Source organism: Pleurodeles waltl, chromosome 3_2, assembly GCF_031143425.1.
Source record: "Pleurodeles waltl isolate 20211129_DDA chromosome 3_2, aPleWal1.hap1.20221129, whole genome shotgun sequence".
Lineage (NCBI taxonomy): Eukaryota > Metazoa > Chordata > Amphibia > Caudata > Salamandridae > Pleurodeles > Pleurodeles waltl.
Window position 1 is genome coordinate 41,777,535 of NC_090441.1, and position 14,087 is coordinate 41,791,621.

Consider the following 14,087-nt stretch of genomic DNA (forward strand, 5'->3'; position numbering starts at 1 on the left):
TAGCATCTAGGATGAGAAACACCTGCCCAACGTAAAACATTTTAATAGCTTGGCTAAAGCTTGAATTTCATTGATTTATTATAGCTGAGGTAGTGCTTGGTAAAGGGCAGAACTGACACACAAGCATTGTTTATGTCTAAACTATTGAATTAGGGTTAGAATCAGTAGGTCTGTAACTTTACTTGTGCATTCCAAGAGACGTGGCATGGTCAAACATCTCGGAAAGAAAACCACCCACTAGGACCTAAAGGACCATATGGCGGACGGAGGACACGTGTATCCATAAATCTAGACAGGAAATGACAAACATACACTTCCCCTCACATACTGCACAACGTGAGGCAGACTGTTTGGAAAGTGGTGGCTCCATTCCAATTCTCTGATTACTGTTCTAACTCAAAGAAAATTGGAGAAGGGAATAATTTGAACACACTTAGTACTTCAACATATGAAACATCCCAGGAAATGGCTGATAGGTCTCTTAAAATGCTCTTTTATTTTATTTTTAAAATCTCCATTAGAGTGGGGACAATTTCAGCTGAAGGTACAACACTGAAAGTAAAAATATGTATTTCAGCCATGGTGAGCGTACCTGTTAAAATAAATGAACATGAGAGAAAATTGAATAGCTTTCTGGTTGAATATAGTTTTAATGTAAGCTTTTTTAGTGATATGCCATTGAAACACCCTTTCCAGTTGAAGGGTAGAGCAACCTTAATAGATCACATCAGTGTGAATGTAGAAGTGTGGTGGGTGATAAATCTTTGAAGTCAAGCCATGAGTAAAAAGTGACTAGGATCTAGTTTTTGCTGTAGGGAAAGACATAATGGACAACTCATTTAATCACTAAAGTGGTCAGACCCTTTTCGTGATGTATCCAATAATACAAAAATATTTATTTGGGGAAACGAAGAAGAGAATTTGTAAGCTGACATTGGGCTCTCGTATTTTGAATATACCAGAGCGGGGCATGCAGGGCTTCAACTGATAAGTTCAGTAAAGTCACAGATGGAAGGATTATCAAGGTCCTTCGACCAGACCTATCAATGCCATAGAAAGGAATTTCAAGGGCAAATATAAAAGCCCTAATCCACCTAAAGAAATTATGAAAACTACAAAGAAAGGCTATTGGAGTAAAATCTAAGGGACCAACAGGAAATGACAGCTAAAGCTACTACAGAAAGGGATAATGCCCTAAAATTGTTCAATGTGCTGATGACTAGTGAATAAGTATATTACCTTCAGTAAAGTTCTTTCTGGTAGTGACTATCTAGCTGCAGATTCTTCACCTTTTGAATATATTCCAGGCATCAGTCTGGATTCTGAACCTTTTTCTGTAGTACCAACACGTGAAGGGTGCGCTTCACATTGATGCTGTTCCACTATGGAAGTGATGTGTAGGGCCTATAAAGACACCAATCCCGCTCACTGACTATGGTTGCTTTTGACACTGTCCGCGACTCCAGACATGGAGTCCCAAAAGCAAATTGGTATATTCCTAGACTTGAGATCTTAAGAGGCAGAGTGCAATTACAGAATGGGGAGGATGGAATGAATTCGCTTTTATCAGCAGTCGTCCAGGTATGGGTATTCGTGGATCTCTTTCCTTCCTAAGTAGGCTGCTAATATGGCCAGGCATTTTGTGAATAACCTCGGTGATGACTTGATCCCAAAAGGAAACTCTTTGAATTGGTAATGGTTTTGGTTGACAAAGAACTGTAGGTATTTCCTGTGCTTGCAGTGGACAGGGCTGTGTAGGTAGGTGTCTTATTAAGTCTACAGTTGCCATGTAGTCCTTTTCCCGAAGATGCAGGCTTACCACTTGTAGCATCTTTGGGTTTTTATGAATGTGTTTAAGAAACAGAGGTCAAGAATTGGCCTGAATGACATGTCTGGCTTTGGGATGAGGAAGTGATTGATTTCCCCTGATAGCACTCTATTGACCCTTTTTCCAAGAGGTCCTGCACCTCACGTTCCAGGCAGCATCTCTCTTCTTTAGAGTGCACCTTATTTCTTGTTTTGGCTCCTGGGGGTGTCTTCATGAAATCTATGCAATCTCCATGTCAGCATCATGATTATAATATGCTGAAGCTTGTATGTATTTCAGGACATCATGTGCCTTTTGCCTCAATGCATCTTTTGACAGATCAACACTACGCATCCTTGTGTCAAGTTGAGTACTCTCCAATCTCCATACTAAGAAGGAGACCTGCCATTCCCAGACTTGGAGTGCTCTCATAAGGCCTTCCAGGTTCAACAACTCCCATATAACTCACGAATACCCCCAACAGGGAAAAGTCACTATTGGCAGGATGCTATCCTAGAACTGAATGTGGCACATCTAACCCTGAAATGCAAATCTCCTGCTGTGCTGTACCTCGTGGAACTGATGTCTTCGTTCTGGGGCCACTTTCGTAGGCATGTGGTGCATGTGTGGAATTCATTTGAGTTCGATATGGAGATATGAACTCACAAGCTTCTGAGACCTTAAACGGATGGTCCAGGGGGACATGTTTCTCACATTTGACAAGGCTAGATTCAAATTTTAAATCAGGCCAGCTTCTAATCTTTGCTAAGTTGACTGTAGCCGTGCACAGGTGCTGCCTGGTTTTGCAGAACGATGCCTGGAATAGGATACTCTGTGCCACTGAGGGGCTCCAGGAGGGGAGACTGAGGTCTCCCCTTCATTTATAGGACAATGCTACAGGACATGCTCTTTTGCCAACATATGCTAAATGGAAACGTGATTTTGGAGACCCGCTCATTAACTCAAGAGTGGGCACTGGGGGTTCCATAAAGGTGTCTCTAGTAATGCCAGGTTCCTCCATGTGCAATTTAACCTTCTCCATTGAGCCTATGTAACCATGCACATCCTCAGTAAAACCTACCTGATGTAAACAGGATGGGGCAAGGAAGGAGATTGTCCCAGGTGTAGTCAGGCAGCAGTAGACCATCATATGACTTGTCATGGCTGGTAAGTGGGGATTATTGGGGGCCAGAGACTCAGGCCTTGCCTGAGATACTATCACATGAAGTGGGTATGGCAGGTAGAACTGCTAGTCTGAGATTTTGTATTGGCAAAAGGCTATTCTTTTTGTTTTGCTGCCGGTTATGACTGGAAAAAGGAATACAAACATATTCACACAAAAAAACAATTAAAATTTTTAGTGCCAGCCTGTTATTTAGCTTCAACTGCTGCAGGAGTAGCAACAAGGTAACAGTGGCACTATTATGCCCACACCCACTCCATTACACATCAGTGCATAGGTTTTCTGTCTTCTGTTAATTCTGAGGCATAGTGTTCACTCCACTTTTGTTATGGTCTTTGAAGTTGTAAATTTCCATCCCTAATCAGACTCTCCTTAATATTATTGTTTTCACAGGAAGTGTTTTTTCCTATACCGACGTCAACATTTGGTATGTTAAAAAGATTAATAAAGTTCAAATTACTGTGCATGGTACATTAAACTGTTTACCAATACTGGTCCTCGCTGTAGTGAGTTGGCTTTTCGGTCTTGGAATGCCAATTCGCCACCAGAACCTGAACTGTTTTCAGTGATCATTATGCCTTTCCATGAGCCTCCAAACTGAACTGCTCTCAATTTGATTTCCCACTTGGAATTTGTGATGTAATGTGATAGGCTGTTGGCTATCAAAGTGAATGCACCTTCTCGGTGATGGTAATAGTGCTCAACTAAAAACAATTGTTTTTGGCAAGGTTACCTTGGTATTTTTTCCCCAACAAGGATACGTTTTGTTTTAATGTTGAGCCCTAATAGTGGCTGCTCCCATTGAGGACATGCTTTTTTTAATGCTGATCAAACGTATCTCCTGAATTGCATTTTTACCACTAATAAAAACATTATCAGTTTGTTTTTCTTTATTTATGCAATGCTAGGAATTCGTTTCAGCCTCCAGTTTTTGACTATGAACCTTTTTTTAAGCTTTTCTCTAAAACTTAACCGTAGAAGTTGCATCAGCTTTCACTGTAAATGTAAATGTTTGGTGACTTATTTGAACAACGATTCAATGTAATTTAAAAAACGCTTTCACAATGCTGTTTTATAAACATGCTGTAACAGCGCAATTGTGGTCATTTCTATACACAAATACTTATTTATTTTTGCTATCGAAAAACACTCCTGTGCAATTTGTTGCTCATAGAAAATCTTGTGACCCCCCCCAAAAAAAAACAACCACCTCCCTTTGAACAATCATGTGTAGAGTAATTTGGAACATATTAAAACATTCAACGTGTCACTAGTTTTAAACACAGGAACTAAAAATATCACAAACTGCCTGGTAGTGAAGGTTTTCTATAAAACTATACTAACGCTTCATTCCAGAGTGGGGTGCACCTTTTCCCTTCAAATTATTTCCTAAAGTCAGGGTAGAATTCAACCATACCCTCCTTCTCCACATGTGGTGTTCTGTTTCATAACGTTTTCCTCCCTGAGCTCCGAAACTGTTCCCCTGTTTTAGCATTTTACATTACACAATGCTACTCACCTGTTTAACCCTTTTCAATACCAGTACCACACATGTCCTAAAGCCCACTGGCAGCGTAGGTATCTATACAAAATGTGTCATTTGAATTCAGGAGGAAACGGAAGATATATTAACAAGCTTTCCCACAGTTATCTAATTGCATAGTAATAAGGTGAAAATATCCCCGACAGTACAGGGAGTGCAGAATTATTAGGCAAATGAGTATTTTGACCACATCATCCTCTTTATGCATGTTGTCTTACTCCAAGCTGTATAGGCTCGAAAGCCTACTACCAATTAAGCATATTAGGTGATGTGCATCTCTGTAATGAGAAGGGGTGTGGTCTAATGACAACTGCCTATATCAGGTGTGCATAATTATTAGGCAACTTCCTTTCCTTTGGCAAAATGGGTCAAAAGAAGGACTTGACAGGCTCAGAAAAGTCAAAAATAGTGAGATATCTTGCAGAGGGATGCAGCACTCTTAAAATTGCAAAGCTTCTGAAGCGTGATCATCGAACAATCAAGCGTTTCATTCAAAATAGTCAACAGGGTCGCAAGAAGCGTGTGGAAAAACCAAGGCGCAAAATAACTGCCCATGAACTGAGAAAAGTCAAGCGTGCAGCTGCCACGATGCCACTTGCCAGCAGTTTGGCCATATTTCAGAGCTGCAACATCACTGGAGTGCCCAAAAGCACAAGGTGTGCAATACTCAGAGACATGGCCAAGGTAAGAAAGGCTGAAAGACGACCACCACTGAACAAGACACACAAGCTGAAACGTCAAGACTGGGCCAATAAATATCTCAAGACTGATTTTTCTAAGGTTTTATGGACTGATGAAATGAGAGTGAGTCTTGATGGGCCAGATGGATGGGCCCGTGGCTGGATTGGTAAAGGGCAGAGAGCTCCAGTCCGACTCAGACGCCAGCAAGGTGGAGGTGGAGTACTGGTTTGGGCTGGTATCATCAAAGATGAGCTTGTGGGGCCTTTTCGGGTTGAGGATGGAGTCAAGCTCAACTCCCAGTCCTACTGCCAGTTCCTGGAAGACACCTTCTTCAAGCAGTGGTACAGGAAGAAGTCTGCATCCTTCAAGAAAAACATGATTTTCATGCAGGACAATGCTCCATCACACGCGTCCAAGTACTCCACAGCGTGGCTGGCAAGAAAGGGTATAAAAGAAGGAAATCTAATGACATGGCCTCCTTGTTCACCTGATCTGAACCCCATTGAGAACCTGTGGTCCATCATCAAATGTGAGATTTACAAGGAGGGAAAACAGTACACCTCTCTGAACAGTGTCTGGGAGGCTGTGGTTGCTGCCTCACGCAATGTTGATGGTGAACAGATCAAAACACTGACAGAATCCATGGATGGCAGGCTTTTGAGTGTCCTTGCAAAGAAAGGTGGCTATATTGGTCACTGATTTGTTTTTGTTTTGTTTTTGAATGTCAGAAATGTATATTTGTGAATGTTGAGATGTTATATTGGTTTCACTGGTAATAATAAATAATTGAAATGGGTATATATTTTTTTTTTGTTAAGTTGCCTAATAATTATGCACAGTAATAGTCACCTGCACACACAGATATCCCCCTAACATAGCTAAAACAAAAAATAAACTAAAAACTACTTCCAAAAATATTCAGCTTTGATATTGATGAGTTTTTTGGGTTCATTGAGAACATGGTTGTTGTTCAATAATAAAATTAATCCTCAAAAATACAACTTGCCTAATAATTCTGCACTCCCTGTACAGAAGAAGAAAGAGGTCAACAGGCTCTCTCTCAAATTATACAAGACTACCTAACAAATGCTTGTGGCATTTGGAAAGGGCCTATTTCTTAAGTAATAAATAGGAGCTAACCACTAGTTAGATCACAAGAAATTAGAATACAATATCTCAACGACAAATTAAGTTCAAAATCAGTGCATCACACAATGCAAGAAATTATATGACTTAGGAGACAGAGGAGGCATATTAATTGCAGACTAAGTAGAAAAGATGAGGTGACTCCATTGTTTAGATACGTTTCCCAAATGATTTAAGAACAAATACAAATTCTGACATAGCAGGAATATTAGTGGACAATGACAGGGGACTTTCAGACTTTATTAGCAGTATCCCTCCACAGTGATTACCTCAGAATGCAAGGTATATGCTAAACGATAAGTCAAGAGTAAGTTGCAGACGCCATTTCTCAGATGCAAAGTACAAGGTATCCGGGTTCCAACGGATAGCCCATCAAATTATACAAGGAACTACCTACAATGGTGATAGGACATTCATTCGCTATCCATGCATAAAGAAGCCAGGTATATTGGAGCACTTCCTCAAGATATCTGAAGGGAAATATCGAGGCAATGTAGTGAAACTGGGTAAAGTACGATTCACCAGACCCTCAGATAATCATTTGGTTGTATGGTAGACACAGACAATGAAAGAACCAACAGTGGTGCTATCACTGAATGTTGCAAAAAAATTAGATTTGTTACAATGGTCTTATCTAATGCCAATTCATACAAAGACGGGAGTTGGAGCAGAGTACCCATTACAAGTACACCTCTTGTACAAGAAACAGCTGTCAAAGTCAATGAACGGTGTGCTTTCAAGAAAGGTTGAATTAAAAAAGAACAAGAAACTGTTGTCCTCGCATTACAGCTTTTTAAATTGGGCTCAAACCTTGGGCTGTTGAGTTACGGTTGATGCACTGGTTACAGGTCTGCAATAGATGGAGGGATAGGATCAGAGGAAAGAGAAGTAACTATATCCTGACTATGCTCTACTACATATAAAGCAGCCCGCCCACAGAGAGATTGACAGATCCTCCAGACATTTATCACATACTTCGGGTTTAGTATTGATTGAGATAAATCAATAATGATGCAAGGGTCAACTAATCCTCAATTTATAAATTCACTTAATATAGCACATAATAACTTTAAATATCAATATTCAGTATACCATGCAACCCACAATAGCTCCAGAAATGTAAAAGTGAAGTGCACGATTGGAGGAAGCCCCCTTTTTCGTCAATCGTGAGGGTGGAGCCATATAAAATGATAACTCCCCAAATGTAGAATTGTGGAATGGGAAAACTCCTAGAATGCTAACCAGAACTCGCTGGAGTGATCTGTGATGGAGAAATACCTCTGCACGATATGGGTAAATATTACTGGGCAACCCAGTTTACCGTTGTGAATGAATAGGCCTGTAACACTCAAGAACAACCATCTCTTAGAAATGACAGACATGCAATGGGTAAACAAAGGCTCTTAGCAGCAGCAATTGAGGTCCTATGGGTGGTTGGGATAAATGGAACTCTCACCTAGTTGCACAGTAGTAGCAAAAAAAAAAAAAAAAAAAAACTGCAAGATTAGTACTGGTGCTCAAAAAGGAACAAAGACCACTCTAATCTTTCCCAATAAATTACAAATTGAACAGCTTCGAGCACACCATACAGGACTGTTTCGAACTTTATTCATTCCCAATTGTTCCAAACCTAATTTATTTCATCCCACATATTTGGATAGTCTTCATGTGCACTATATAATTTCAATGTTCCATAAGTGATTTCCTTTTGTCATATTCTCCTTCATGTAAACACAATAAACAGTCCGTGTTTTCAAATGTAATTTATTTTCCTTATTTTATCTTCCAAAGTTTTAAAATGTACGAATTAACACCAACATGAGTTTCGTCATCAATGCACTGGCAGCAGCTGACTTTTTCAGGGCAAGCATGTCGTTATCAATATATCCACTTGACAGAAAAAGAAAATCCTTGCAATGTAAACAGACTAAGCCTTCAAATTCTATAAATAAGCCAGTGTCGCCAACTATTCCCATAGGCTCTTTACATACATCCCTGGGATATGACCTGTGTTCAAGTGTTACTTTGTTCAAGGGTCTCCTGTCTCGAAGGCTTGTCACTAACAGTAGCTCCAAAATCCTGTTGCAACTCCTTGCACTCGTATTCTGAGATATTTTGATTCCTTAATTATCCATATACGCCATCCATTCATTTAATGAAAGAGTACAATCCAGCCATCAAAGTACCATATCATCACTAGGCCACACAAATGGACAGCGTGATACACATCCTCATATCACCCAGCAACATGATCCAAGACGCGGTGAGCCAAAAAAGGGTTGTTAGCATACCAGTGCAGTAGTACTAAAGAGAAGAAGTGACTCAATCACAAAACAGCTGCAATTTAAGCTTGGGACGCAGCATGTGTTGGAAAATACTAAAAAAAATAATAATAATACAGCTTGAAAGATTTGCTACGTGACACCAGATAGGTATTGGAACACTGGGAATGTGTGGAAACAAGGCAACATGAAATAGTTTGAAGAACTCCAAACTCATTTCAATCTCAGTGCAGTATTTTTTCGATATCAAACAAATGTTTAAAGGCACATGTAACTCCAGAGATTCAAGAATTTATCACAATAGAAAACAGTTACATTGACCACATAGCCATCTCACTGATGAGCAAAATGTTGATAAATATTACACCCAACACACTGGGTATACTTTGTGGGAGAACTGGGTGCCGTGGAGGACTGGGACAGGGATAAACCAATTCAATACCTCAGGGAAGTAGCAATGAAATTGTGATTGTGTTTAAAAGAACTCAAAATACTACAGAGATTCTAATATACCAGGGTCCGAATAGCGAGGTTCAGAAAGGCTTAAAACAAACTTTTCCTGAGAGGCAGCAGCCAAGTAGGGGCCTTCTTTCACACAATTTGATCAACAACACATGGCAACTCATTACTTGAAATAAATGCACATTCTAAATATATAAGCAAAAAATTATGAGTGCTCATACACTGACACACATCGTTGCCTTGATGCGTAAAGCCAGATCTGCTAAGAGTAGACCGGTTCTAATAATGAAAAAAACAACTCAGTGGGGCACATCAACACGACAAAGTCTACATTTGAAGATAATTTGATATCTTAAAGAGAAGAAATGGGAAAATCAAAAAAGAAATCTAACTAAAATACTTAATAAATTATCTTCCTTTCCTGAGAAATGTAAACAAACTATTCCAAAATATGTCCATACCAATAGAAATTTTAATACAAAACAAAGAAAAACTTATTTTGCACATACACAAATATACATATACACAAAACATGTAAAAAAACAATAGAAAGCCATCAGCCGACACGTGTTTCGTCCTGAATGGACTTCTTCAAGGCTGAGAAAATCATAACAAACAACAATCAATAACAACACATATACATGTACAATTATATACAATTGTAAATGTAAATATCTTGGATAATAGAAAGAAATATTGTGGAACTGATTGATTCTTGCAGAAAAGGACATTTCTATTATGTTTCCTCTCCTCAGCTGACTCCCTGTTACCTTTGCCCTCTCCCACCTAAATGGGAGGATGTCCAGGAAGGACAGAAATACTTGTCCATTGACCTAGCTCTAGAATGTCAATGATGTAACAACCAAGGCTGCGTAAGTTTGTTTGAATAATGAAAAATGAATTGAAATATATGTTTTAAAAAAATGTATGTAGTGTTTTCACATTTTATATTATCATGTTACCAATTCCAGGTTCTCTTTATATACATCAGTATAAAAGATCAGCAAAAGATCTGGAGAGCAACAGTACACACAGAAAAATCTGCTGTAACTTCTTACCATTCGGGTGCCAAATTTCTGTGATGAATTTCATCTTTGGCGGCCTGAGAGGATAATCTTTTGGGAAAGTGAGATGAGCTTTGAATACTCCACCTTCACTGAGAGAAAGACAAAAACAAATATACAATCAGCAACGCAACATACAACTGAGGGATTTAAACAATGTGAAAAATCTAGCAAATCACATTACGACAGTCACTCATTTGCTTTATAGTGCAAGTTCCTCAATTATTGTAGATAACCTCTAAGTATGCTACACGGCTACAGTTGAGACCTCCAAAATAATTGCCACGAAAGTTCTGTGCATAGCTTCTTTGAGAATGCTTGAATTACTGATTAGAATTCTCCAGTGACTTATCAATGACTCAATAGTTTCGTTTTTTCAGTGCACAGCAATAATATTAATCATTAATCAATGGATTCAGCTACACTCAATTCGCAGGAAAAGTAGGATTATAAAATGGATCCTTTCAAGCTGCAATTTCAAGCTAAACACGGAAAAACGTTAGCTACAAGCAACTACTTTTAACAAACTATATAAATCGGTAACATGCTTTTAAAGAGCCTATTGAAGGTCAGAGCAAGCAAGATGGATCCCTGCAGACCTCCAGTGCAGCTCTCCCTCCAAGGCTGGCTAGTGCAGACTCAAAGAACTGAGGAATTAGGCGAAAAAACTTCGGGGCACTTAAGCACTAGGTTTGAGTAAAGGAGGGCAGGATATTGGTCCAAAAATCCAAGATGAACACTGTCCCCTTTTCAGCACTTATCCTCTAGTCTTGATTGAGAATTAATCAAAGTGAAACCAGTCAGTGCCTAATGGTGCAAGCTGGTTTCAATTTTGTCGCTATGATGTCAGTACGAGTCAGTGTGACCCAAAAAAATATATAATCTTAACAGAACACGAGGAAAACTCCTCCTTCGTAGTTTAGATTTTTTTTTTTTTTTAAAGAGAACATTCTTCTAGATTAAGCACCAGAAGGTTTTTCTCTGGAAATGTAGGGGAGGAGACATCCACTTCCTCACATTTGAAAGGAAAAGTGAAGGATGTGAACATCACATCTTCTGAATTAATGGAGGTAATTATGACAGTTAATATTTAGACAATTTTGCAATGTTTTGGGGGTCAGAGCACATACAATAGGGGATTGGGCAGCAGTGCTCCAGTGTGAAGAGTTAAAAAACCCAACAGCACCAGTCCAAAAAAACACAATGGATGACAAAAAAAAGGCAACTTCTCACAAGAGCCATAACACTTCTATTCTAGGCCTTGAGTAATAGACCAAGCTCCTTGAAAACATGGCAACAGGAGTTCACTGACTGCTGAGTAGGAGGATGTTGAGGGCTTGCTGCTCTACTTCCTAAAAACAGAGGCCTTGAGACATGAGTGTGTGACTAATCAGAGCTCACATAATCAGTTCTCCATGATGAGGGCTGGAGCAATGAAGACTGCAGCGGGTGGCAGTTCATTGATCTAAGTGATAAAACTAGATAGTTACACCACACTGTTTAAAGATGAATCTTCTGATCAGAGGGGCCAATGGTCCTTCTTTGCCACTGATCTCCTCTCTACATTCCCAACTTCTGTACAATCGCATTCTGAAAAGAACATACTACTTTCTAATGAAACACAGAATAGACAAGATTCCATGGGAAGAGTATAAGAGAAAGGTAAAAATACTGAAAGGAATACATATAGTGCTGCATAAGTGAAAAATCGCACACATATACACTACTGGCAGTTGCCAGTAGGTAGTTATAGTTAGGACCATATTTCCATAGAAAAAACATTTTTTGACTAGCCTATATCTTTGGCACTGTTTAACGAATCTTCACAAAAGTTTCCCAAAAAGTGGCCCGGTGATTCTTGTTGCACACAGGAAGTTTCAGGGTGATCCTTCAAGCAGGGGCCGAGAAAAGGGGGACACAAAACATGCTGCGTTTCCCATAGCACCTGTCAACACGTCTACAGCCTGAACCACTGGACGGAACTACACCAAATTACAAAGAAAGCTAGCTGCTGATATCACATTGTGCTTACTGTTATTTGGTCTAAATCTGTTCAATAGTTTAGGAGATATTTAAGGGCAAATACATTTGTATAATTCTGGCTGCGAGTATTTGACAAAATTTGCACATTTCGGCAAATACGCGTGCAAAAAGAAGCCTTGCAATTGGCTGGCCACAACCTGACAAGGAAGTTGCGACTGCCATTTTACTTCAGGGGACACGGTCCCGGGGGGTGAAAATTCAAATTGAAAGTGGCAAAAGGCCTCTGGGTAAAGGCACCTTGGACCCCAGGGATGTGATATAGGTGTGTTTTTTTGGGGGGGAAATTCCAGGTGTAATAATTTAGTATCACGGAGCGTGATATTTGCAAAAACTTGCTAATTCCCGTGAATTTACACGAACCCCCTCAGACACTCACGCAGCCACTTACACATTCACTTACAGAGACAGACCCTGTGGCCAACCTGCGCTGCGCATGGCCAAAAGCCATGCGTGGCGCAAGGTTGGGTGGGTATAAGGGCATGGCTGCAAGGCCTAGGTGCAAGACCAGGCCTTGCGACCAACCCCCACTATGGACAGCCAAAGGCCGTGTGTGGTGGGTGTTGAAATAAAGTAATTAAAATTACTTTACGTTGGGGCGTGGTCTCGCCGGGAAGCAAGATGGCCACTCGCTAGAGGGCTCTGCCGGTCGGCTTTAATTAATCCTTCACAATCCCATATAATCAAGGCTCCGATGGCACTGTACTGCAGATGACAGTCGCCTTGATGGGGTGCAGTTCCGGAAGCAGCACATTTTGATCGGAGGGACCTCCGGAATGGCCACGAGGTCTAGACTGCGCGGACCCATCCTTGCAGAGTGTCCGCTTGGCGCAGCCCCCAGGCCCTAAAAACTGGCCTTCTACAAGTTTACGTACCAGCAGCGGTGCACCAGTGATCACTGAATACTCAGAGGAACCGGGAGTGGTGTGTGAGAGCCGGTGGGCGTGGCTTGGGTTGGGCCGGAAACATGCTGCTTGGCCCTGGGTCCTCTTTCTGCAGCGTGTCAGGCTAGTGGATACCGCGCTGTTAGGCGGCCCTGGGGAGATACGGATGTGTGCCCAGTAAGTGGAACGGGTCCCTCAAATCAGAGCGGGTGAAGCCTGGGAGCAACTGCATTGATATCCCCCCCCTGCTGTGAAGAGGCTGCAAGGTGCCTGTTATCCTGATGCCACACGGCTTCAGAAGGGGGTGATGCCACCCTGGGAATTAAAATTCTCCCACGATTACCCCTGCGGTCTGCTCGTGCCCCAACGGTGACTCACTCGTAATTAGGTTGCGGTGGGGCCTCTCGGGGGCAACAACCACGGCGGCTAAGTCTGGTCTTTCTCAGCACTACGCGCACACGCAAAATTATCCTTCAATGGGAAAAAACAAATACGTCATGGCGATAGTGATCGAAACCAAGGTGTAATTTCCAACCCCTCACCCGATGAGAACTCCGAAGAGCTTGACCTCAAAGAAATACTACTTGACGTGAAAACCAGTCATAAAACCATTGATGGCAAGCTGGATTTACTTACTGCCCACCTCGACCAAGTTAAACAATGTGTGGATGCGCATGAAACCAGGCTGGATGAACTTGAAACCCAAATCTCCGTTATAGATGATCAGCAAACGGAACCAAAAGAACAACTCCTTAAAATGGATCAAGTCCTGGACATCATAAAGGCGAAAAATGAAGACTTAGAAGCTAGGTCATTAATCTCCATATAGCGGGTGTACACAAGCCTACTGCAATATCCAAAATGGAAGATTATGTTGAAACTCTGCTGCACAGCATATTTGGTGAGAACCTCTCCTCAGTATTCAGTGGAGAGCGTGCCCACAGATCGCTGGGTCCTCGTCCCCTCCTGGCGCACCTGCCAGACCGATCATTGCA

At 41.0% G+C, this 14,087-nt stretch overlaps 1 protein-coding gene across 1 annotated transcript in view; it reads right to left on the bottom strand.

Moving 5' to 3' along the window:
- UBE2G1 (ubiquitin conjugating enzyme E2 G1) overlaps positions 1 to 14,087 on the bottom strand; it is a 296,237-nt gene that overhangs the window by 57,129 nt on the left and 225,021 nt on the right. Inside the window, exon 3 of the mRNA XM_069226696.1 lies at positions 10,163 to 10,260. Within this exon, the coding sequence (XP_069082797.1) occupies positions 10,163 to 10,260 (98 nt within the window). The remainder of the gene's footprint in view (positions 1 to 10,162; positions 10,261 to 14,087) is intronic.